The sequence below is a fragment of the Hyperolius riggenbachi genome, chromosome 4 (genome assembly GCF_040937935.1).
Source record: "Hyperolius riggenbachi isolate aHypRig1 chromosome 4, aHypRig1.pri, whole genome shotgun sequence".
NCBI lineage: Eukaryota > Metazoa > Chordata > Amphibia > Anura > Hyperoliidae > Hyperolius > Hyperolius riggenbachi.
The window spans coordinates 117,704,009-117,730,301 of record NC_090649.1 but is presented as its reverse complement, the minus strand read 5'-3'; the positions used below and the strand labels follow the sequence as shown (position 1 = coordinate 117,730,301).

Sequence of the window (26,293 nt, the reverse complement as noted above, 5' to 3'; positions counted from 1 at the left end):
AGATTTGTGACAGCCCTGAGGCCGCTCCAGACTTCACGTGAGTTGTTGGACCTGAGACTGAGACGCAGCTTGTTGGAGTAGTCCCTTTTAGCGGCGCTGAGCGCCTGTTTAAGGGTGTATCTGGCTGTCTTGAATTCTTCTGGTGTGCCGGTCTTGTGTGCTGCTTCCTTGGCTTTGCGGAGCCGGCGTAGCTTGCCGTTGAACCAGGGCTTGTTGTTAGGGTAGACCTTGAAAGTCTTTTTGGGGATGCACAGCTCCTCACAGAAGCCTATGTAGGAGGTGACGTTCTCAGTCCATTCTTCAAGGCAGGGTGTCTCCAGGGCCGCCCAGTCGGTGCACTCAAAGCAGGTCTGTAGCCTCAGCTTGGCTTCGTCAGTCCATTTTCTCACAGTCTTGATAGCCGGTTTGGAGGTCTCAAGGAGTCTTCTGTAGGATGGTATTAGGTGAATTAAGCAGTGGTCAGAGTTTCCTAGAGCAGCCAATCTTGTGGGTTTGTAAGCATCCTTGAGGACTGTGTAACAGTGGTCCAGGGTGTTATGGTTCCTGGTGGGGCACGTAATATGCTGCTTGTAGCGAGGCATCTCCTGGCGGAGGTTCGCACTGTTGAAGTCACCGCAGATGATGAAGAGGGAATCCGGCAGGGGCGTCTCCCAGGCTGAGATGGTGTCGCTGAGAGCTCGCAAAGCGTTCTTGGTGCTGGCATCGGGAGGAATGTATACTCCAACAAGAACGTAGGAGGAGAACTCTCTTGGTGAGTACTGGGGCCTGCAGTTGATGAGTAGGAGCTCAACATCTGGAGAGCAGAGTTTGCCCAGGATGGACGTGTTTGTGCACCAAGCATCCTTGACGTAGAAGCAGATGCCTCCGCCTCTCTGTTTACCGGAGAGTACGCTGTCACGGTCCGCGCGGGAGAGGTTGAAACCTGGGAGCAAAAGTGAGTTGTCCGGGATGCTGTCATTCAGCCAGGTTTCCGTGAAGCACAGGACTGGTGTGTTTGCACCCACTTGGGGATTATTGCTGAGTAGTATGAGCAGTTCGTCTATCTTGTTTGGGAGGGAGCGAACGTTTGCCAGGAGGATAGCTGGAATGGGTGAACGCAGGCCCTTTTTTTTAAGTCTCACTTGTACTCCAGCCCTGCACCCCCTGGGGTGGCGTTTCCTGACCTTGCTGGCGAGGAGATCAATGTGGGCCCAGACTTCGTCCTGCAAGGGGACATGGGTTGTTGCACTGCAGGCTTCCCAGCACAGTAGCTCCGCTCTTGTGTAGGTGGTGGTGCGCATGGCTGTCAGGGAGCGTGCCCGCTCCGAGGCGAGGGGGAGGCAGGTCTGTGCAGGTGGGAGGCAGGAGAGCCCAAGATGTGGTGGGGAGGGCCAGAGAGCCCAAAGTGTAGTGGGGAGGGCTCACAGAGTTTATAGGCCAGTGTGCAGGACCAGCAGAGAGGACAGTGTCGGTGGAGTACAGTGCCAATGCAGAGCTTGTGGGCAGGGATGTAAGCCTTCAGAGAGTGGAGGTTTGCTCAGGGTGCTGTTAGGTCTAAGAGGTCCCTGGGGAGAGCTGGCTGGGCAGTGGGCCGTGGATGGGGAGTGGAGAAGAGAGCGTGAGCTGTAGCTTACCAGCGGGCCTGGTCCTCCGATCAGTGCAGGCTCTGGGAGTGCTCCCTCGTCAGTGCGGCTCCAGGATGTCCCTAGCTGGTGCTGGCTTGTCGGCTGTTTTTGGAGGGCAGGCAGCTGGCAGATTGCGGGCAGGATGCAGGCGCTGGTGCAGCAGCAACAGGGGGGGACCCTGCAGCGGAGATGTCGTCCAGGCGGCAGCCGAGGCTCGACTGACAGAGATGGGGCTGATAGCCGAGACCTCTCCCTCCGGTGGTGGTCTAATGAGCAACAGTGGTGACCCAGCAGCGGGGCTCCGGAGTTTGTTGCTGCCGGGACCGCTCCGATGATGAGCCACGTGGGAGGAAGGCGGAAGGGGAGCGCAGGCCACTCCGGCGATGAGCCACGTGGGTGGCCACTGGCCAGGCGGCTCCGAGTATCTGTGTCACTGGCTGCTGCGGGTGAGCTGCTGCGATGTCTGTGCGGTCCACAGCGGGGCAGGCATCCGGACCTCAGCGCCGAAGCGGGAGTTTGCTGGTGGAAGTCCCCAGGATGGGCAGAGACCTCCGGCGGCGAAGGGGAAGCGCAGGCCTCTCCAGCGATGAGCCACGTGGGTGGCCAGGCGGCTCCGATGGATCTTTGTCACTGGCTGCTGTGAGATCCACAGTAGGGCAGGCATCCGGACCTCAGCGCTCCACAGGAGTTTTGCTGGTGAAGGTCCCCAGGATGGAAAACCGCTGGATGAAAGCCCGTGGGTGGCCCGGCAGTCCCCTAGGAGCAGTCGTGGCCTTACTGAGGTGAGCGAGGGCTGGGACCACTCTAAGCTTAACTTTAAAAAACTGAGAAGAGAACTAACAAAAACGTGCTGACTAAACTACTAACAACACTGAACTAAGACTAAAACACTAAACACTATCCTAGACAATTGCCGGGAGCCGATGTGACCGAGGCTGCACACGTGGGCGCCATCTTTAAACAGGATTAACTCCAGTAGTACAACCAAAAGTCTGTTTAATGGCAGATGACATGCAATGTGGGTTTAGTAATTGTTGTGTACCACCACACAGCAGTGCAAGCTGGAGTCACAGGAATGTGGCATCAGTATGTGAGGTAATGGTCATGTACCACCGCACAGCAGTGCAAGCTGGAGTCAGGGAAATGTGGCATCAGTATGTGAGGTAATGGCCATGTACCACCACACAGCAGTGCAAGCTGGAGTCAGGGAAATGTGGCATCAGTATGTAAGGTAATGGCCATGTACCACCACACAGCAATGCAAGATGGAGTCAGGGAAATGTGGGATCAGTATGTGAGGTAATGGCCATGTGCCACCACATAGTAAGGCAAGCTGGAGTCAGGGGAATGTGGCATCAGTATGTGAGGTAATGGCCATGTATCACCACACAGCAGTGCAAGCTGGAGTCAGGGAAATGTGGGATCAGTATGTGAGGTAATGGCCATGTGCCACCACACAGCAGTGCAAGCTGGAGTCAGGGAAATGTGGCATCAGTATGTGAGGTAATAGCCATGTACCACCACACAGCAATGCAAGATGGAGTCAGGGGAATGTGGCATCAGTATGTGAGGTAATGGCCGTGTACCACCACACAGCAGTGCAAGCTGGAGTCAGGGGAATGTGGCATCAGTATGTGAGGTAATGGCCATGTATCACCACACAGCAGTGCAAGCTGGAGTCAGGGGAATGTGGCATCAGTATGTGAGGTAATGGCCGTGTACCACCATACAGCAATGCAAGCTGGAGTCAGGGAAAGACCACTTTACTTACGGTAAAGTCTTTTCCAGTAGTCATGAGGACAGCACCCCTGGATGAGACTTGTCTCCCTCCCCACTGTGGACAGGAAACTGTTAAAAGAAGAATTTGCATAAGCAATAGGCAGCCACATATAAGATACTACACCTGCCACAGTACCTCAGTTAATAAAAAGATGACACGGACATTTAATGATGCTTACACAAACTTATTTCTCTTTCCTACCCAAATAAGGGCGGGTTGCAGGGGTGCTGTCCTCATGACTACTGGAAAAGACTTTACCGTAAGTAAAGTGGTCTTTCCCAGAACGTCATTTCGGACAGCACCCCTGGATGAGACGATATACAAGAGTTAAAACCTTAGGGTGGGACCACAGCTTGCAAAACTTTCCTTCTGAAGGATAACCTGCAGAGACAGATACATTAAGGCGATAGTGCTTTACAAACTTATTGTGACTTGACCAGGTCGCAGCTCTGCAAATCTGATCTATGGAGGCCCCTGCCCTCTCTGCCCAAGAAGTCGAAATTCCTCTTGTGGAATGAGCCATGATAGAATTGAATTGCTCCCCCTGTGTCTGATATGCTAATGAAATAGCCCAAACAAATGTATAATCTGTGTAGGATTTAATTAAGGAAGATTTCTCCCAATTAATGATCCAACCTAGATCTTGTAGTAAGACTATTGTCGTAACAATCTGATCTCTTACCGAATTGGGAGATGTCCCCCAAAACAGAAAATCAAGGTAACCCAAAATGTTAACCTTTCTCTGTCTAAGTGTAGCTAGAACCCCAGACATTACCTTCATAAACAACCCTGGAGCTGAGGATAATCCGAAGGGCCAAGCATTAAACTGATACATTCTTACCTCTTCCTCCATCTGGATGGCAAACCTTAAGCATTATTGAGAAGTCAGATGTATCGGTAATTGAAGATACGCATCTTTTCAGTCTAAAAAGGCTAGGAAATCGTCCTTCTGTAAGAGATGAATAATAGATCAAATCCATCCTGAATTTTCTGTATTTTACCTTCTGGTTTAGACTCTTTAAATTTAGTATGAACTGATAATTTCCCTGTAGCTCCTTTACTAGACAAAACACAGGGCAATAGAATCCCTGTCCTCTGACATTTCGGTACTTCTCGAATTACCCTTTTTTTCTAAACAGGGAAAGGACTTTCGATTGTAGGGCTGAAAACTTTATTTGGTCCTGCAAACGGGGAGTAATGCAAAAGCTCTTAAAAGGAGGCTGGCTGAACTCTATTCTGTATCCCTCCAACAAAAAACACCTTAAAGGCTCTTTCCCACTAAGACGTTGCGTTAGATGCGACGCTAAGGTCACATAACGTGCCCCCAACGCAACGCATGTGAGCTTTGAAGTTGGATGCTATTTAGAGCCACGTTATGCGTCTCCTGATGGGTCTGTGATGCGTACTTTTTGACGCTTACTATCGGACGAAAACGTCGCATGCGGCAAAAGACTGTGGAGAGCACGTGATCGGAAAACTCCGCATCACGTGGTCCTGCCAGTTAATAAGCGGCCGCTCCAGGAAGTTAACACTGCAGTGCATATTAATTAGTCATGTGGCTGGCCACAACAGCGGACTCTCCCCTCCTCTCCTGCAAGAAAAAACAAAAAACACACATTGAGCATATGCAAACAGTCTAATGCGGCTAAAACCGTGTATAACGCACAGCATGATGCACTTTCTTTAAACGTCCAGCGTTAGAGTGTACACAACGTGGGCACTGTGAACAGCCCATTGATTTTTCATTACTGTGAGCTGGGCTGCGTTACAAGCTGCTCTAACCTGCGCCTGTAACGTCCCACTGTGAAAGAAGCCTAAATAACCAATATTTTGTGCACTGTAGTTGCCATGTTTTGAAATTTGCAATTCTCCATCTCACTGGAATACTAGCGTCATTGCTTATCTGACTTCTTTGTAAAAGTTAAGTTGGACTTAGGGCCGGTTCACATTACAAACGCGGATGGCCATGCATGCGGAACGCAACGCGTACGAACGCACGCTATCCGCGTTTGCATGCGTTGCGTGGCTGAGCCCATCACTGAAAAGTGAATGGGACAGCCGCGCGTTTTTGCTAAATCTGCGTGCAGCATGCGTTCCCGGACCGCACAGGTCCGGAACGCATGCAGTGTGAACATCAGACAGTGCACTCTATGCACTGTCTGATGTCGTGCGTGTTGGCCTTCTGCACGCGTTTCCAAAACGCAGCTGGAAACGTGTGCAGTCTGAACAGGCCCTTAGGCTTCTGTGACTTGTAGAGAGCCCATCTCCTGCCCTTAGAGGACTAGGGATCTGACTTATTCTTAGAAGGAGGGACGAAAGGACCGTTTACTTTGAAAAGGTCCTTTCTTAAAGGAATACTATCGATACCCAAGTGTTCTAAAATGACAATGTACAAATAATGTCTAAGTTGCTGTGTAAACATTTTCCTACCTTTCATGTTAAATATCAGAGGCAAAAGCTGTAATTTACTGAGGGTAGGATTAGCTATATTGGGACAAATCAATTGCAGAAGGGGTGTCTACTTCAATGCACAGCCAGAGTTGCATATCGGACTACAGAAAGCAAATATCAAACAAACTCTGAAAGCAAAAAACAGTATGAAAAGCTGTAACAATTAGTTACATTTCCTCTGCTCTCCACAGACACTTCAGTCCGAAACAGGACACAGAAGCTGCAGCTGTTCTCTCTGTCACACACAGTTACACAGAGTTATCTGATCAAGTGTGAGGGGAATTTCCCCTCTCCTCATGGCTCAGAGTCAGTTTTGTCAGTAAAGTTTGAAAGCATTTTGATAACAGTAAACAAAGAGGTTGCTACTAAAATGTATACACCAGTACTTAGCAACACTTCCCAAACAATTCCTGTGTCAATTGAAAATATGTGAATCGATAGAATTCCTTTAACAGGAATACTTTTAATGTGTGTCTGCCGTTCTGTCTAGAGGGTTGTCTAACTGACTCAAACAGCAGACCCCCTTCACAAGGTACACCACATAACTTGATTTTGAAGAATTGTCATCATTCCAAGTTTTTACCCATACACCTCATCTGGCTGAATTAACTAATGCCGTAGTTCTGGCCATAAGTTTAACCGTATCATCTGAAGCGTCCACTAGATAATTGGAAGCATTCCAAACTTTAGGGAAATTATTCAAAATTTCCCAGAAATCCTCAAAAAAGTAGGTCAGTTTTGTTTGATACCCTTGAAAAATATGGATCTAATTTAGGCGGGGTTCCCCAAAACCCTGATCTTCAGGAGAAAAACAACATTTAGATAATGATCTGGGCCAAAAAAAAAAAAATTTTTCCTAGATTATCCCACTCCTTAATACTAATCTTAAGAGTAGAATGGACTGGAATAAGCCGAGAATGAGGATCCGCCAAACTCTCATACATTTGATCCAAAGGTGTCAAAGATTTCTGCTCAGACTTAATACCTATTAGTAAGTCTTTCATTAATTCAGGAAAAAAACATTGCGGTTAGGGCTCTTTTCTACTATGAAATGCGATCGCAACCGCATTTGCGATCCCAATCGCACTTCAATTTCCACTATGCGATTGCGCTACTATACTTATAGTACAGCTCAATTGCATACAATGCAGGAGGATGACGATTGTGCTTTGTCCAAATCGCATCGCAATCAGATTGCACTAATGGAAATTGCTGCTGCAGTTTCCATTAGTTTAACGTACCTCGTGATCAGAATCAAATCGTAACTCGCAGAGTAATGAAAAAAAGGCCCTTACTCAAATCTTCCTCCTAGTTTGATACATTTTCTCTGTGCAGAGAGAGTTACTATAAAGGAGGCAGCCCCAGCATTCCTTTACATGTGCATTTTTGTTTAAATTGCCTCTCCTTGCCCTGAATCTGTCTAGTTCTTTTAAACAATCTATTTAATTGCTGCAGCTTAGAAGAACTTCAAGAATGTTACACATGCAGGCTTTCTGATGTGAAATTTATCTGAAAACAGGTACCCAAGGGGTTAAAAACACAGCCTGGGTATTCTGGGATGCAGTTTGTTCTGCTCTCACTGCAGCTGCCTGGGAGGTCTGTCTCTCCATTAGCTTGCCTGTTATGGCTGGCTTATCGCCTTCTCTAAACAGCCAGGGTTTCTCTGCTCACATTTGCCTGCTTTAATTTTTATGAATTAGCCTTCAGTGACCTGTGTTGTGATAATCTCCGCACAAGGTGTTAATTTCCCGCACCTGCTCAGGAATTATAAATTTTCATGCGGACACAGGTTTTATGAATGCACACTTTACTAAATGGTGGGTAAAGTCAGCTGTTTTGAGCATTACCGCATGCAGGAATGCTCAATAAATAGAGGCCTATGTCTCTTGGAAGCAGGAGGCATAGTTAGAGGTGCAGACAACATAGGAGATGATGGATTAGCTATAACAGGTAGATAAGCCATAGCAGTACTAGTCCCAGGCCCATCTGAAGCAGCTGAGGCGGTAGAAGCAATAGCAGAATCTTTAATTTCCTATTGCTGTGGACCTTCTCTGTACAATACTGGCACAATTTCCATTCAGAGTTGCCAATCCATGCTGACTGGACTGAGTAGAAGATTTTTCAGACTTTTCAACCTTCTCAGTCTTATGTCTTTTGGGGTATAAAACATAATAAACGATAGCCAGCCATTAGACAAATCCCTCTATACATAACATACATCCAGCCAAGCAGAAGAAACATAATCACATCTACTTGCCAGAGAGGGATCCTGGGCAGATTCAGCAGATTGTGCAGGAGCTGACCCAGAGGCGTCCTCCATGATCCCAGCCACAAACCAGAGTGCATCATGGACTCTACAAACTTATACCTGTGCTGCTGATTTGATGCAGCTGATCCAATTATGCATGCGGCCCCCGCCGTCTAAACATATGCTTAATCAGCTTCTTACCTTAAGGAATCAGCTGTATGCCGATTCCTAATCACCGCCGCGGCCCCTGCCGCCCGGCTCAGACTTCAGATCACGCGGGACGCCAGCGCGTGACTACCTCCGGTTCAACCGGAAGTGAACTCTCTCCAATGCACGCACCTGCGCGCATAAAGTTGCTGCCTCCAATGGAGAAGCCTCCTCCACGCTGCAGGGCTCCGACTGTTCACTGAACAGTGCTGCTTGGAGCCCTGGAAAACGCTGCCCCTGCCGCCTGACATGGATGGCACTCCTGGAGACCTCTCCCATGCATCCCGTCCGGGACAGGAAACTAAACTGAGGTACTGTGGCAGGTGTAGTATCTTATATGTGGCTGCCTATTGCTTATGCAAATTCTTCTTTTAACAGTTTCCTGTCCACAGTGGGGAGGGAGACAAGTCTCATCCAGGGGTGCTGTCCGAAATGACGTTCTGGGAAATGTGGCATCAGTATGTGAGGTAATAGCCATGTGCCACCACACAGCAGTGCAAGCTGGAGTCAGGGGAATGTGGCATCAGTATGTGAGGTAATAAACATGTGCCACCACACAGCAGTGCAAGCTGGAGTCAGGGGAATGTGGCATCAGTATGTGAGGTAATGGCCATGTGCCACCACACAGCAGTGCAAGCTGGAGTCAGGGAAATGTGGCATCAGTATGTGAGGTAATGGCCATGTGCCACCACACAGCAGTGCAAGCTGGAGTCAGGGGAATGTGGCATCAGTATGTGAGGTAATGGCCATGTATCACCACACAGCAGTGCAAGCTGGAGTCAGGGGAATGTGGGATCAGTATGTGAGGTAATGGCCATGTACCACCACATAGTAAGGCAAGCTGGAGTCAGGGAAATGTGGCATCAGTATGTGAGGTAATAGCCATGTACCACCACACAGCAATGCAAGATGGAGTCAGGGGAATGTGGCATCAGTATGTGAGGTAATGGCCGTGTACCACCACATAGTAAGGCAAGCTGGAGTCAGGGAAATGTGGGATCAGTATGTGAGGTAATGGACATGTATCACCACACAGCAATGCAAGCTGGAGTCAGGGGAATGTGGCATCAGTATGTGAGGTAATGGCCATGTACCACTACACAGCAGTGCAAGCTGGAGTCAGGGGAATGTGGCATCAGTATGTGAGGTAATGGCCATGTACCACCACACAGCAGTGCAAGATGGAGTCAGGGAAATGTGGGATCAGTATGTGAGGTAATGGCCGTGTACCACCACATAGTAAGGCAAGCTGGAGTCAGGGGAATGTGGCATCAGTATGTGAGGTAATGGCCATGTATCACCACACAGCAGTGCAAGCTGGAGTCAGGGGAATGTGGCATCAGTATGTGAGGTAATGGCCATGTACTACTACACAGCAGTGCAAGCTGGAGTCAGGGGAATGTGGCATCAGTATGTGAGGTAATGGCCATGTACCACCACATAGTAAGGCAAGCTGGAGTCAGGGAAATGTGGGATCAGTATGTGAGGTAATGGACATGTACCACCACATAGTAAGGCAAGCTGGAGTCAGGGAAATGTGGCATCAGTATGTGAGGTAATGGCCATGTATCACCACACAGCAGTGCAAGCTGGAGTCAGGGGAATGTGGCATCAGTATGTAAGGTAATGGCAGTGTACCACCACACAGCAGTGCAAGCTGGAGTCAGGGGAATGTGGCATCAGTATGTGAGGTAATGGCCATGTACCACCACATAGTAAGGCAAGCTGGAGTCAGGGGAATGTGGCATCAGTATGTGAGGTAATGGCCATGTACCACCACACAGCAGTGCAAGCTGGAGTCAGGGGAATGTGGCATCAGTATGTAAGGTAATGGCCATGTACCACTACACAGCAGTGCAAGCTGGAGTCAGGGGAATGTGGCATCAGTATGTGAGGTAATGGCCATGTACCACCACATAGTAAGGCAAGCTGGAGTCAGGGGAATGTGGCATCAGTATGTGAGGTAATGGCCATGTATCACCACACAGCAGTGCAAGCTGGAGTCAGGGGAATGTGGCATCAGTATGTAAGGTAATGGCAGTGTACCACCACACAGCAGTGCAAGCTGGAGTCAGGGGAATGTGGCATCAGTATGTGAGGTAATGGCCATGTACCACCACATAGTAAGGCAAGCTGGAGTCAGGGGAATGTGGCATCAGTATGTGAGGTAATGGCCATGTACCACCACACAGCAGTGCAAGCTGGAGTCAGGGGAATGTGGCATCAGTATGTAAGGTAATGGCAGTGTACTACCACACAGCAGTGCAAGCTGGAGTCAGGGGAATGTGGCATCAGTATGTGAGGTAATGGCCATGTACCACCACATAGTAAGGCAAGCTGGAGTCAGGGAAATGTGGGATCAGTATGTGAGGTAATGGACATGTACCACCACACAGCAGTGCAAGCTGGAGTCAGGGAAAGGCTCACATCTGTTACAAGTTGAAAATAGTTCCTTGAATTTTACTTCAGCTGCCAAACAATAAGAAAACAGACACTGAAACTAGCTATTCCCACCATAATTTATTACTGTATTTGGTGCTGTGTCTGGCGCTTAGCACGGCCTCGTTCTGTATTTTTGTTAGCAATCTCTCAGGAAACAGGACTGCCAAATGCAAATCATTAATGACATAGCAGAAAGCCTAAAGCGACAAAATCCCACAGTAATACACAAAGCAGCATCAGTATTGGCTCCAACAAAATCAATGAACATAAGTGTATAATAGAAGTAGCACTTAATCAAGGGAAAGGTCATTTCAATCTACATGCCTATTTTGTATATGCAACAGAATATAATGAGATTTTTTTTTTCTAAACACTGCAGTTTTGCTGCCCTCCAGTGCGCCACTAGGCCCTCTGTAAGATCACTGACCACAGCTGTGGTTGCAGGCTCCTGCACATACGCGGGGGCATGTCCGCGCACCTCTTGTTGGGAGCATGTTGCGCTTGTGCAGGCAAGTATTTTTGAACTGCGCAAAAGCAGGACACTCCCTGTCACAAACATAATTAAGAGAGATGTGGGGACGTGCCTGCGAATGCACAGAAGCCCACAACCACGCCTGTGGTCACAGATCTTGTGGAGGGGCTAGCGACGCACTGGAGGGCAGTACAACTGCAGTTAGGCACCAAATGCACTGCTAGGGAGCACCTGGTAAGGAAGGATTAAAGGAAACCCGAAGTGAGAGGGATATGGAGGCCGCCTTAATTCCTTGTAAACAATGCCAGTTGTCTGGCTGTCCTGTTGACCTTCTGGCATAAGTGGTGTCTGAGTCAAAACCCTGGAACAAGCATATGGCTAATCCAGTAAAACCCGAGTCAGTATCAGATCTGCTGTCCTATTGATTTCCTTTTAAACAATAGCAGTTGCCTGTTGCTCAGCTGTTCCTGTATCTCTTAAGGTGGCCACTAATGATCCAATCTTTTTCATCCAATCTTACCATTTATATGTAATATAAGGTAACTGCCTGAAGTATCCATTCAGTATATCCACTCAATTTACCCTTATACTACATAGATTTGGTAAGATTGGATGAAAAAGATTGGATCATTAGTGGCCACCATAATACTTTTAGCCATAGACCCCGAACAAGCATGCATGTTCGGGGTCTATGGCTAAAAGTATTAGAGAAACGGGAACAGCTGAGCAACAGGCAACTGCTATTGTTTAAAAGGAAATCAATAGGGCAGCCTCCATGTCCCTCTCACCTCGGGTTCCCTTTAACGTTTTATTTTCAGCTTGGATATCCATTAAAGGCAGAGCGGTTCAGGCTGACTGGTTGTGAGCAGGCAGCTGTCAGATGGTGGAGATAATAAACCTGTGAAGTAGGTAGTTTCAATTTTTAACAAAAAACATTTTATATAAATAATGTTTTAATTGAAGCAATTGCCTGCTAAAAACACAAGTGCCAGAACATCCCATAGGAATACACTGTCCAGATAAGCAGCATTGTAGCCCTAAAACTAGAAGCGATAGACAGGGGTCACACATGGTTGCTTTGCTGCTTTTCTTTGGACAGTTGTTCTAAGTAACCAATAACTCTGAAGCTATATTATCTGCATTGCTGTGCACGTTCCAGCATCGCGTATAACGTGCAATGCACGAGCACACACATCAGAAGCACAGACTGCACTGCCTGATGGTCTCACGTATGTGCTGTGCAGCAGTGCATTACCGTAACATACTGCTGCATGCATCTGTCAGTGACAGGGATCAGCACAGTAACTTAAAGCAATGCAGGTGCAGTGTGTTGCGATGGAAACGCATGTGAACTTCATTGCATAGCTCAACAGAGCCCTTACAGTTATTCCAGATTGCCATGTAACATTTACAGGCTTATGTTTGTTATTGAGAAATGGTGACAGAAAAATGACTGCGGTTAGATAGGGAACATACCTGTGGTGAAGGCCTCTCAGCTTGCAGCTTTCAGTCAGCATCATTGTGATCTGTACCTCAGACGCTTGATCTAACAAAAGAACAGGGAGAAATTATTCTAGTGTAGTCCAGGCATATTTATTTCCTAACATGGATTCAAAGAATGTGTGGTAAAATAGAAACACCAGGGTATACCAGCAGCAGTGAACAAATCAACCCTTTGTCAGAGAACGGTTTCCGGGCCGCGCTTCTTGTAATCTATAACCTGCAGGTGGATGCACGGCTCTGACATCAGATTTCAAGTTCCCACCGCATGCTCCCGCCTTTCCGAGCGCTGAAACGTGGGGACTGTGAGAGGAACAGGAAGGCTCTACAGGACCAAGCGCCTTACCTCTCCTTAGGTAAATATATTTTTTTTGGCTTCCCATTAGCTTTCAGTAGAATAAATCATAGTCTGGCATAGGCTACCTACACATAGCTATACTACTGCAATCAGGAAAATGTGGTGCATCAATCGAGGGGCTGAAAAATCACATCCAATTGTCCTAAAAGCATTAAAACAGCTCAAAATTTGCACTAAAAACTGACTACCGCTTTTCTTGAAGTTGTGCAACATTTTATAATGTTAAGTATTGAGAATAAAGAAAAAAATAAAGAAAATAAGAATAGTGCGTTTTAGATTTCCCTATGAGGAGTGTCAATTGTCAACTGTAAAATAAACCTGAAGTGATTAAAAAACACGCACAAACTAACAAAATTCTAGGTATGCGAATAAGAACACAAATACAAGTGAATGCTGAGAAGCTCCGCTTTTAGTTGGCGCAGAGGTGGTGGACACAGATCCAAGTGACATTCATGGAGCCAGCTCATTCAGCGCTTTCCCTAGATTCATCACCGGATTCAGCCATCACCACAAACACATTAGATCCATACTACAAAACAGATGGGAGATTCTGACACAAGACCCCCCACCTCAAACCCACCATTCCTGTATCTCCCTTGCTCACATTCAGAAGGGCTCCTAACCTCAAAGGCCTTCTGGCTCCCAGCAAATTACATCATCCCATCTCCAATACCACATCAACCATACCTGCCCTAAACCCTGGGTCCTTTCCGTGTGGAAATCCCAGATGCACAGCCTGCCGCTTTATTATTTCTTCTGACTCTTTCTCATCTAACACTACTAACTCACAGTATACCATTAAACAACACATCACCTGTTCCACCAGAAATGTTATTTATCTGATCTCCTGTTCATGCAATCTACAATACGTGGGACGCACCACTCAACTTATCCGAAACAGAATAGGACAACACAAGCGCAATATATTGAAAAATTACCCACTCCACAGCGTCTCCCGTCACTTTGGTTCCACTCATGATTGCAATCCACAAACACTCAAATTCACACTTATCGAATCTATCCCACCACAGAATGCTTTTGAGGTTCTAAGGAAGAAAGAAATGTTCTGGATACAAATTTTAAAAACACTAACACCTGAAGGTTTAAATAAACAATTAGTAAAAGTTTACTGAATCACACTTAATACTTCTAAATGGTCCTCTTATTTTCCATCACTTAGACTTGTCCTGTTTTATCATTTAACGGTTTTTATCGGCTTTTAATGTATTCTAGTTATTCCTGTGATATTTTTATGTCTCATACAAATTTTTGCAACTATGCATAATTTTGCATCCATACTCATTTTCAAGCACATGGCTTTTTTTTTTCCCCCTCCTCTCCATCCAATAATCTCAGGTGGAGTGGATTGACCTACTTCCCTTTTTTGATGCATTATTTTGCATATTGCGGCATGAAAAACATTTTACCATGTATATTCATAAGTACAACTTTTATGCAACCGTGTCATCATCCACTTAGACTTGTCCTGTTTTTATCATTTAACGTTTTTAACGTTTTTTTATGTATTCTAGTTATTCCTGTGTTATTTTTATGTCTCGTGCAAATTTTTGCAACTATGCATAATTTTGCATCCATACTCATTTTCAAGCACATGGATTTTTTTTTTTCCCTCCTCTCCATCCAATAATCTCAGGTGGAGTGGATTGACCTACTTCCTTTTTTTGATGCATTGTTTTGCATATTGCGGCATGAACAAAAAAATGTTTACTATGTATTTATGTATATTCATAAGTGCAACTGTTATGTAACCGTGTCATCATTTCTTTTCTTGTCTAGTATTTTTATTTCATACTTGTTCTGAACAACACTTCACCACATACCCCCTGCAGTCACCGGCTTCTAAATGCCAGCTATAATCCCATATATAAGCTGCACCTAGACCCACACCAGGTACCCCGTTTGGAACCTAGCATTATGGTAAATGAATATACCCTAGTTCCCCTATTTTATTCTGGGTCCCCTTCCCCTTCCTCGTTTCCCCCCTCCCTTGTTTCACTTCACATATCCCTTGCATCCTGAACCTACATTGTTCTTGCAGCCCCGCCCACTTTCTTTTCATGTTCCACCTCCACATACCCTTTCCTTTATAAACCAGAGACAGAGTGCTTCACACCCTACAGAGGCGCTATACCCAGCTCTTGACCAGACAGTGGTAAGTAGATGATTTTTTCACTCCCCAATACCCTTCTATCCTTTTAAATACAAATTTCAGCATAGTAGCCTTATTATACTTTGTTTCCACTCCTCTTTAATGGAAACACCCTGTTTGCCTATAATAGTCTGCACCTTAAGCCCAACCATTGCGTCACCTTTAATAGGAAAGGTCTAACTTCATTTATACCTTGGCTGTATGCATTGTCACTTTATATATGTGATTTGCACATTGTTTTTATTTAAATTTTTATACATAATTTACTGCTATATGCAGAACTGGCTGCTATATGTTGTTTATTCCTTGGTTGTATACACTGCCACTTTATATATGCAACTTGCCACTTTATATATGTGATCTGCACATTATTGTTTATGCATATTTTGCTGTTATATGTCGCATTGCACATCATTTTGTTGTAGATCTGTGGTGCATCTTTTTGGTGCTTGGTATTTGCGTTCCTCTGGCAATTCCCTTGTTTCCTTTTTTCCCTCCCCCAGTACCCTCCAAAAATCGTTTGCCTGAAGAAGCGGGACTGTTACCTGTGAAACGCGTTGCACTTTTGGAGTTATTATTAAACCCTACATGTCCCAAAGGCTACACCGTCATAAATGTCTTTTGTTCAAGCATGTGCTGAAGTACAGAGGCAACTAAATGAGAAACAAGTCATTGGACTACAGCAAAATTTTATATATATATCTATATCTATATCTATATATCTATTTATATATATATCTATATCTATATCTATATATCTATATATCTATATATCTCTCTCTCTCTCTCTCTCTCATATATCTATATATCTCTATATATCTCTATATATCTCTCTATATATATATATATATATATATATATATATATATATATATATATATATATATATATATATATATATATATATATCTCTATATATATATATATATATATCTATATCTATATATATATATATATATCTCTATCTATATATCTCTATCTATCTATATATCTCTATCTATCTATCTATCTATATATCTCTATCTATCTATCTCTATCTATCTCTATCTATCTCTATCTCTCTATCTCTCTATCTCTCTATCTCTCTATCTCTCTATCTCTATCTCTCTATCTCTCTATCTCTCTATCTCTCTATCTCTATATCTCTATATCTCTATATCTCTCTCTATCTCTATCTCTCTATCTCTCTATATCTCTATATCTCTATATCTCTATATCTCTATATCTCTATATCTCTATATCTCTCTCTATCTCTATCTCTATCTCTATCTCTATCTCTATCTCTATCTCTCTATCTATCTATATATATATATATATATATATATATATATATATATATATTCGATGTAGTGGTTTAGAGTAAATGCTTCTGTGAAGTGAACTCATTTAAATTCTATTAAGGGATTAGTAGCAACCACTGATCTCCAAATCTATAAACTTACCTGTCAGGTGAGATCGTTGAAATATTGCCCATGGCAGAGAAATTTATTTGCGTCAAGTTCTACAAGATAATTTCAGGAGATCTCTCCGTGTACATTCACACTCGCACAATAGCTGTCAGGCCTTTGCAAGTAAAATGACAAACAATTTCAGCTATTTGGAACAGCTCAAAGTGTTTGTCTATTCAAGAACAGAGTACACCCCAAAGGCATCTGTAACAGCTCAAATTGTTGGAGTCAAGATGAAGAATCATTTGAACACCTTGTTCAGTGTTCATACCAAGAGCTACCTCAACATCTGCACATCACAGATCGCTAAATGCTCTGCTTCTGTCACCCTCTACCCATGTTGGTCCCAGGATAGTGTAATTTGTTCTGCAGGCCTCAATGAAAAAGGTGCAGCCATTAGTGTGCTTCCGAAACTAGCCTCTATCTGTGGTTACAATCATCTGAGTGATGACTCGGGTACTGGAGCTGAATGACTGCTCACCCTGCTGCCCAGCATTAAATACTATTCCCCCTCCAAGTTGTAGCAACTTGAGGGAGAAGTAATTTACTCCACAGCACTGGCTTTGCGGCTGGTGCCGAAACCACATGCTGCGCAATCCTATTACTGCAGCCACCATGTAAAGCATGCTGCAAATCTTGACTGCCGTGCACTAGGTAGGAGGACAGATGCAGGGAAATGAGAAGTCTGTGCACACATTGGGATGACACGGAAAGGGACATCTGCACACAAATGTAGATGCCTCAAATCACTGTGGCTTCAATTGTATCCTACTTTCTAAAACTGTTCTGTAAAGTGCCAATGTTCCTAGAGACACATGGCAGCTGTGTCATATGGGACCTCCACAGGGATGTAGTTTTAGCATTATACGTGAGCTCGGCCTAGAGGTGAACCAGACAGGGTGGCAAGACTGTGCCGGGGAGACACTAACTGAACATAGAGGGTCTGCAAGAAACAAGAGAGTAAGGATAAGATCATCCTCAACCTCCTCCTCCAGACTTATCTACTCTGCTCCATTCTACACTCCATTTCCAGAGTCCTCCACATTACTTCTGTTTATTCCTCCTGTTTTCTTTCTTTTTATTTCCTCTACTACCTCCCTCCATCTGCATCCCCCTCTCTCCCAATGTCTTATCCTCTTTTCTAAACCCTCTAATGCCACACCTACTCTGCGCTTCATATGTAGCTGTGCTATTAGAACAAATGTTTACTATTCAAACCTCCGAGACCTGTCCTGCCAATTATCATCTGACCCTTGTAGTGCCCAACGAATATCAGTTTAACGGTCTCTAACCTTTACCATGCATGTTGTTTTGCAGCTCACTTTAGTATGTGTACCACCAAATAGCCCTGTAAGAGGTTTTTGGCAGAGATTCTCAACTCTGTCCTCAAGTACCCCTCAACATTGCATGTTTTTTTGGAAATCCACAGAGGTAGTTAAAGCAGACCTGAACTTCCTCTCTGCTCTAAAAGACAAGCAACAGCATCATAACCGTTAAAGAAAAACATTTGTTACAGCAGATACAAACCCTGCAACAAATTTGCACTGTGTCTACTTGCTGCTTTCATGGAAGCAGACCTACCGTTAACATCCTGTGTTTACAAATTAGTTGCTTTGCCGTGGCAGAGGAAATTCCTGAGCTGACACCCGGGAAATACAGGGTGCATATCTCCGTTTACCTTCTGTCCTATGCAACAGTTCAGGTCCACTTTAATGAGATCTGCTGAGACACTCATAGCCTCACCTGTGAATGTCTGTTATGTCCAGGTAGTTGAGGACCGAGTGTTGTGTAAAGTATAGAGCCGGCACCTCCAGATCAGTACGGAGGATCAGTTATTTTAGGCTTTTAGGCAAAGTAGGAGACTGCTGGGTCTTGTTCTGCTTCCTCTTCTGTTAAGCAGCAGAGCTCTATGTACACATTCTTCTAATCTAGATATCCAAGTACCAAGAAAACGAACGCACAAGAGTTCATCAAGAGCTAATAATGTGCTCTATTCAAACAGGTTTTGCTTTCATATCAATTTATGCAAACACAGGGTTTTATACTCTTAACATTTTACACTTGTCAGCCTTCATGTAAAGCAGACTGTACCTTAATGCATGTACTAAGACAACTTTAACATGGGAGACATCAGAAGACCGTCTTTGATCTTCGTTAAAAGGAGAGCGCAGGAATGAGCAAACACATTTTATCACTCAAGTGAGTCTCCAGAGGAAGGCAGGGAGACATGACAGAGTGCCTCTGTACTCAATGAATGAATGCACACACACACACACACACACACACACACACACACACACACACACACACACACACACACACACACACACACACACACACACACACACACACACACACACACACACACACACACACACACACACACACACACACACACACACACACACACACACACACACACACACACACACACACACACACACACACCTTAGAAAATATAATGACAATATAGCTGAGAAATGAAGCCAATTAAGCCGTCCATACACAGGTCGATGTGGCCAATAGATAGAGCCTTCTCTGCTCATTATCTGATAAGAGCCAGATCTATCTGATTGAATCCCTCCACATGCTGCATATAGATTTTCAATAGATTTAAGCATGAAATCTGCTAAAAATCTGTGCACACTGCCTGCAGGTCTCCCACCCCGGGCCATGCAGAGTTTAGGCGCAGCACAGCTTCTCTCACCTGTCCACCAGTCTTCTCTCCACGGCCGAATTTTCTCCCGGTCTCTTCATTCTAGGGGGGCTGTATCACCTGACTAAACACTACAGGCCAAACACCAGGAGCACCATGGCACATACCTTACGTGACCACTAGAGGCCTCTAGTATTTGGACTGTACATGTTATACAGAGCTCCCCAGCAGACAGGAAGAAGCCCAGGAGGTGGAGAGAAGGCCAGAGGAAGCCGGCACCGTTGGACGGGTGAGAGCAGCTCTGCTACTGCATTGCTTGGTCCAAAATGTACCATCACTAGCAATGCACTACCAACCCATCGCTTATTAAGCAAGAATTTTCATCTAGCACAATCTAACGAATGGATCGATTTCAGCTGAGAAACGATTGTTCAGGAATAGTTTGCTGCATCAATTTCTAGCTGATTTAATCAAATTGACTGGATATATCAATGGAACATGTCAACGTGTATGGCCACCTTAAAGTGAACCTTAACTGAGAGGGATATGGATGTTTCCTTTTAAACAATACCAGTTGCCTGGCAGCCCTGCTGATCTCTTTGGCTGCTGTAGTGGCTAAATCACACACCTGAAACAAGCATGCAGCTAATCCAGTCTGACTTCAGTCAGAGCACCTGATCTGCATGCTTGTTCAGGGGCTGTGGCTATAAGTATTAGAGACACAGGATCAGCAGGAGAGTCAGGCAACTGGTATTTTAAAAGGAAAAATCCATATCCTTCTCAGTTTAAGTTCCCTTTAAAGAGAACCCGAGGTGGGTTTGAAGAATATTATCTGCATACAGAGGCTGGATCTGCTTATACAGCCCAGCCTCTGTTGCTATCCCAAACCCCCCTAAGGTCCCCCTGCACTCTGCAATCCCTCATAAATCACAGCCACGCTGCTGACAAACAGCTTGTCAGAGCTGGCTGTGTTTATCTCTATAGTGTCAGTCTGCTGCTCTCCCCGCCTCCTGCAGAACTCTAGTCCCCGCCTGCATCCCTTCCCTCCCTGCTGATTGGAGGGAAGGGATGGGGCAGGGACCGGAGCTATGCAGGAGGCGGGGGAGCAGCTGAGACTGACACTACAGATGTAAACACAGCCTCACAGCACGGCTGTGATTTATGAGGGATTGCAGAGTGCAGGGGGACCTTAGTGGGGTTTGGGATAGCAACAGAGGCTGGGCTGTATAGGCAGATCCAGCCCCTGTATGCAGAGAACATTCTTTAAACACACCTCAGGTTCTCTTTAAGTTACACATGCACAGTGGGATAACTTTTTTTCTTACTTCTTTAGTCTTAATCTTCAAAAATAGCAGGTTTGAAAAAGATGCCATTAAGATTTCCATTCATCAAAGCTCCTTTCAGATTTTTTGGTTTGCCATTTCGTGCAGTAGAAAGCAATTCCTGCTGCTCTAATAACTGTGAAGTGTCGTGAATGTGGCCACAAAAAACGTGGATAACTAGTTAGCACTTAGTTAGCACTTTTTATAATGTAAATTAAGCAACACACAACCCAAACCTTCTCAATTATAAAACAAGTCTGAAAAACTTGGTATTGTGCTTCCTGCAAGGGAAGAGTTTCAGCACGGACCAGCGGGGAGGCGGACAGCCTGAGAGACGTTCGCCCCGGGTCACTACAGCCCCCAGCCACCAAAAGTGTTTTATGATTGTGTCATACACTGTAAAAAGAGAGGCTTTAACCTTTTTCCATCATAAAATGAACAATATAAAGATTACCACCTGTGCCAATTTGCAGTGGATAAAGTTGTGCATAATCACAAATGTTATGACATTTTCCCTTTAGCTAATGTTTTCATCAAATCAACTGTCAAAGGTGGCCATACATCTGCAGACTTGGCAGCAGATCTACCATCTGATAAGATAATATTTTATAGGGGCCTTTGGTTTCGTAGTCTCATTTTGTTGTACTTACTATTAAAGTCTACCAATAATGACTTTATAAAGCAATGTGGAAAGTGGAGAAGTATTATTAGTCTCGCCTCCAGAACCCCCTGTGGTTTAACGTTATGCCTTCCTTTAGCTGGAACATGATTGATAAGCAAAACTATGTCACCTTCAACACTTGCCTTTGCCATGGTTTCCTAATAGTTGGAGCGAAACGGCGAGATTTATTTGTGTTGGACGGTGAAGTGGCTTTTTGCGTCGGGATGAGGAAACACAAATCTTATCAGAGTGTACAGTTCCAGCATCCGTATTGTGTTTTCTTATCAATATTATTTCCTTCTGTTTTTTCACACAAGCAAAGCTGCCATTCCGCAGGCGTACAATGCACTATAAATTCACTTCAATGAGCTATGTTAGAAAATGTATTTCAATTTGGGATAAGAAACGAGAGGAATGCACAAGAGGTAAAAAGACAATGCCATACCACTAGAGCTGCAGGGCTGCAACGTGTATTGTACCATTTACTAGACAAAGAAAAAGACAGGCACCACCCTGAGCAAGTTCACATACACATATCAACTAATCTAGAACTCTGGGTTCCTTACGTATATGTAATAGCCAGTAACAAAGCAGCGGAAAGACAACTCTCAGAGGAACATAAAATAATGGCGTACAATGATCAGACGCAGTCTGGTGTATTAGGAGGTCAAGAGAAACTCTGAATAATAAATCATGTTTTGTGAAAGCCCTGCCCAAAATGCTCTGGCAGAAAAAAAGACTGGTCTTCATCCAGTAAACACCAAGGATTTTAGGCCTTGGATCCACAACAGCTCTGATCTGATCACATATTAGTTAGAGCACACAGGGCACTTCTACTGAAAGATTATTGAATTAAAGCTTTTAGTACTGTTCCAGTCTATCAGACCTGAACTGAACCTGTTACTCTGAGCTTTACTTCCGAAACAAGAAAAATATCAGAACACAAATCTTCAACATAAGTGAGAGGTAACCCCAAACCAGATTCCAAGTGACAAGCAGTCTTGAAAGCCAAGATCAACCACAGTCTCCTAATGATCTTCATGTACACCAGCTGTAGACTGCTACCAACCCCCCACCCCCCTTCATCTCAATCAGCCATATACAGGGAGTGCAGAATTATTAGACAACAACCATGTTCTCAATGAACCCCAAAAAAACTCAATGTCAAAGCTGAATATTTTTGAAAGTGGTTTTTAGTTTTAGCTATTTTAGGGGGATATCTGTGTGTGCAGGTGACTATTACTGTGCATAATTATTAGGCAACTTAACAAAAAACAAATATATACCCATTTCAATTATTTATTTTTACCAGTGAAACCAATATAACATCTCAACATTCACAAATATACATTTCTGACATTCAAAAAACAAATCAGTGACCAATATAGCCACCTTTCTTTGCAAGGACACTCAAAAGCCTGTCATCCATGGATTCTGTCAGTGTTTTGATCTGTTCACCATCAACATTGCGTGCAGCAGCAACCACAGCCTCCCAGAGTTCACACAGCCTCCTCCTGTTCAGAGAGGTGTACTGTTTTCCCTCCTTGTAAATATCACATTTTATGATGGACCACAGGTTCTCAATGGGGTTCAGATCTGATGAACAAGGAGGCCATGTCATTAGTTTTTCTTCTTTTATACCCTTTCTTGCCAGCCACGCTGTGGAGTACTTGGACGCGTGTGATGGAGCATTGTCCTGCATGAAAATCATGTTTTTCTTGAAGGATGCAGACTTCTTCCTGTACCACTGCTTGAAGAAGGTGTCTTCCAGAAACTGGCAGTAGGGAGTTGAGCTTGACTCCATCCTCAACCCGAAAAGGCCCCACAAGCTCATCTTTGATGATACCAGCCCAAACCAGTACTCCACCTCCACCTTGCTGGCGTCTGAGTCGGACTGGAGCTCTCTGCCCTTTACCAATCCAGCCACGGGCCCATCCATCTGGCCCATCAAGACTCACTCTCATTTCATCAGTCCATAAAACCTTAGAAAAATCAGTCTTGAGATATTTCTTGGCCCAGTCTTGACGTTTCAGCTTGTGTGTCTTGTTCAGTGGTGGTCATCTTTCAGCCTTTCTTACCTTGGCCATGTCTCTGAGTATTGCACACCTTGTGCTTTTGGGCACTCCAGTGATGTTGCAGCTCTGAAATATGGCCAAACTGGTGGCAAGTGGCATCTTGGCAGCTGCACGCTTGACTTTTCTCAGTTCATGGGCAGTTATTTTGCGCCTTGGTTTTTCCACACGCTTCTTGCGACCCTGTTGACTATTTTGAATGAAACGCTTGATTGTTCGATGATCACGCTTCAGAAGCTTTGCAATTTTAAGAGCGCTGCATCCCTCTGCAAGATATCTCACTATTTTTGACCTTTCTGAGCCTGTCAAGTCCTTCTTTTGACCCATTTTGCCAAAGGAAAGGAAGTTGCCTAATAATTATGCACACCTGATATAGGGTGTTGATGTCATTAGACCACACCCCTTCTCATTACAGAGATGCACATCACCTAATATGCTTAATTGGTAGTAGGCCTTTGAGCCTATACATCTTGGAGTAAGACAACATGCATAAAGAGGATGATGTGGTCAAAATACTCATTTGCCTAATAATTCTGCACTCCCTGTATATGAGAGCAGACACAATGACACAGAAGGAGAAGAGGACCTTACCCACTCAGCCTTACACTTCCACGGAGAAACACTAGGGAAATGGAACACTAGGTAGCTAGAGAGTAAGATAGGTAGGGAAGTTTGCAGAAGTCTACTTTGAAGTCGTCTTAAAGGAACACCAACAACAATTGTAAAATGGAAAATACACAAAAATAATGCATCTTTGCCCCAGACTAAAATGCATTTTGAATAGCTTTTTTCCTATATAGCTCTTACTTACAGTAGGTATTTTGAAATTTCTGAACTTCTTAATGACAGGTTTTGGAGTACCTTATCTACTCATGGGGGAATCTCAAGACTTACATAATTTTTTTTTTTTGAAAAGCACTCCCTAGCCAACTATACAAAGATGCTGGCCTAGACTTCCTACTTCAACAAACACTATTCAGACAGTTGGACTGTGCCACTGCTGTTCAGGGAACACTTTCAGAATAAAGAAAACCTAGTGAATCCCCCATGAGCAGATATCCTACTTCAAAACCTCTTGCTAAAGTTCAGAGCCGTCAGATTAACCATTCTGCGACCATTAGGTAAATTTCATTTGGGTGCTAAATTGTATGGCCGAGCAATAACCTATTCAAGTTGTGAAGTTGAAAATTTTGAACAGAGGCGCCAAAATAGAATAAAAACGTCTAAAAACAGTTTAAAAAGAGGGAAGCGGTGGAATTACCTCCCTCAAGGAAATACAGACAGGGATTCACTATTTTACATCAAAAACAACACTTATTCAAAAGGCTTTACTTTGCAACGCGTTTCGCAGGCACAGTCCCGCTTCATCAGGCAACAATTGGAGAAACTCCAGAAAGTCTGTAGCGTGGCCGCACTACAGACTTTCTGGAGTTTCTACAATTGTAAAAAATGGCCTGGTCACTAGGGGGGTATAAACCATCATGCCAAATGAGCATTTTGTATGTAAGCATTTTAAATATTAGTTTTTAGGTCACAGTGGTCCGCTAAATGAATTGTAGGTAAGAGCAAGTTTAATGGAGCAAGGAAAGTAATTCCACAAAGTAAGCACAGCCCTAGAGGAGTCCTGGAGCTGAGCAGCCGTGCATGGGAAGAGGTTCTTAGGGAGGATCGCAGATTGTCAACATTTTTCTGGCTTGCATTAAAATTGTATGCACCTCGGGAACTGGGCCAATTCACATTTTCAGGACGTACATTTGATTGCCCCAACCCTACAGGGAATAGACTTTGCATTACATTTCCATGCTGGCTAGAAGAATGAACATCTCAGTGGCCAGTTATCAGAGAAGCCTTGGGCATGGAAGTATTTGTGTACAGAAATTTGGGACAGGAGCAGTGGAGAGATTTAAAAGGGTATTTGTGTTTCCCAGAACAGTGATTGGATTGAATGCTATAAAGGAGTAGCATTTCTTAATTTATACTTCTATCAAGAGCCTGCCAAGTCAGCCCTGAGCGACAGCCATTCCATACATTTTTCATTTATCATTTTCAAGTTGAAGTCTATTTGCAGTGTGTGGCAGTAAAAGATCCCTCTGTGATTGGCTTTCAATCAGAGAGGGACCAATCTTTTGGTCGAATCTGGTGACCATCTGCCAGTGTATGGCCACCTTTATAAAGAAGCAAGCAGAACAATTCAAATGGAAGCAACAATCAATGTACCTGGGGAAATAGTTATTGTTTACACTGTCATGTTCCTGACTGTCCCTCAAATGAGCTCACTCACAGTTTCATGTCTACCGTAGCCATAGTCTTATGTTCCTATCATAGACTAAGGAAAATGTTAGGGGAGACTTAAAGCGGATCCGAGATGAAAAACTAACTATAACAGGTAACTTGTCTATATATATATATTATCTAAAGTTTAGATAGTTTACACAGCTAATATAGCTGCAAACAGCTTTAATAGAAAATGATTATTTATTCCTGTGATACGACAGCAGCCATGTTGTTTGTAAACATTACACAGAGGCAAGCTTATCTGTATCTTGATCACTAAGCCTGTGAAAAAAACCTAATCCCCCCTCCTCCCCTCTGCCTCTGAAATCAATGGCTAGTAACAGCTCCTCCTCCTCCTCCTCCTCCTCCTGCCCAGACTGAGCTCCCATGAGCCCTTGCTACTGCCAAGGCTCTCTGAAAACCTGTGGGTGTGGTTTATTTAGTTTATAGGGAATTAAGAGTATTAAAGCAAAAACAAAAAAGTATTTGACTTGACGAATGCCCTATAAACAATAGGAAAGGAAAGTTCACCTCGAATCCACTTTAAAGGGACCCTAAAATGAGAGGGCTATGGAGGCAGCCATATTATTTTTCCTTTTAATGGACAACTGTAGTGAGAAGAATATGG

At 44.3% G+C, this 26,293-nt stretch overlaps 1 protein-coding gene across 2 annotated transcripts in view; it reads right to left on the bottom strand.

Moving 5' to 3' along the window:
• RYK (receptor like tyrosine kinase) overlaps positions 1 to 26,293 on the bottom strand; it is a 217,566-nt gene that overhangs the window by 43,059 nt on the left and 148,214 nt on the right. For both annotated transcript variants that reach the window (XM_068280423.1, XM_068280424.1), the window contains exon 10: positions 12,681 to 12,750. In XM_068280423.1, the coding sequence (XP_068136524.1) occupies positions 12,681 to 12,750 (70 nt within the window). The remainder of the gene's footprint in view (positions 1 to 12,680; positions 12,751 to 26,293) is intronic.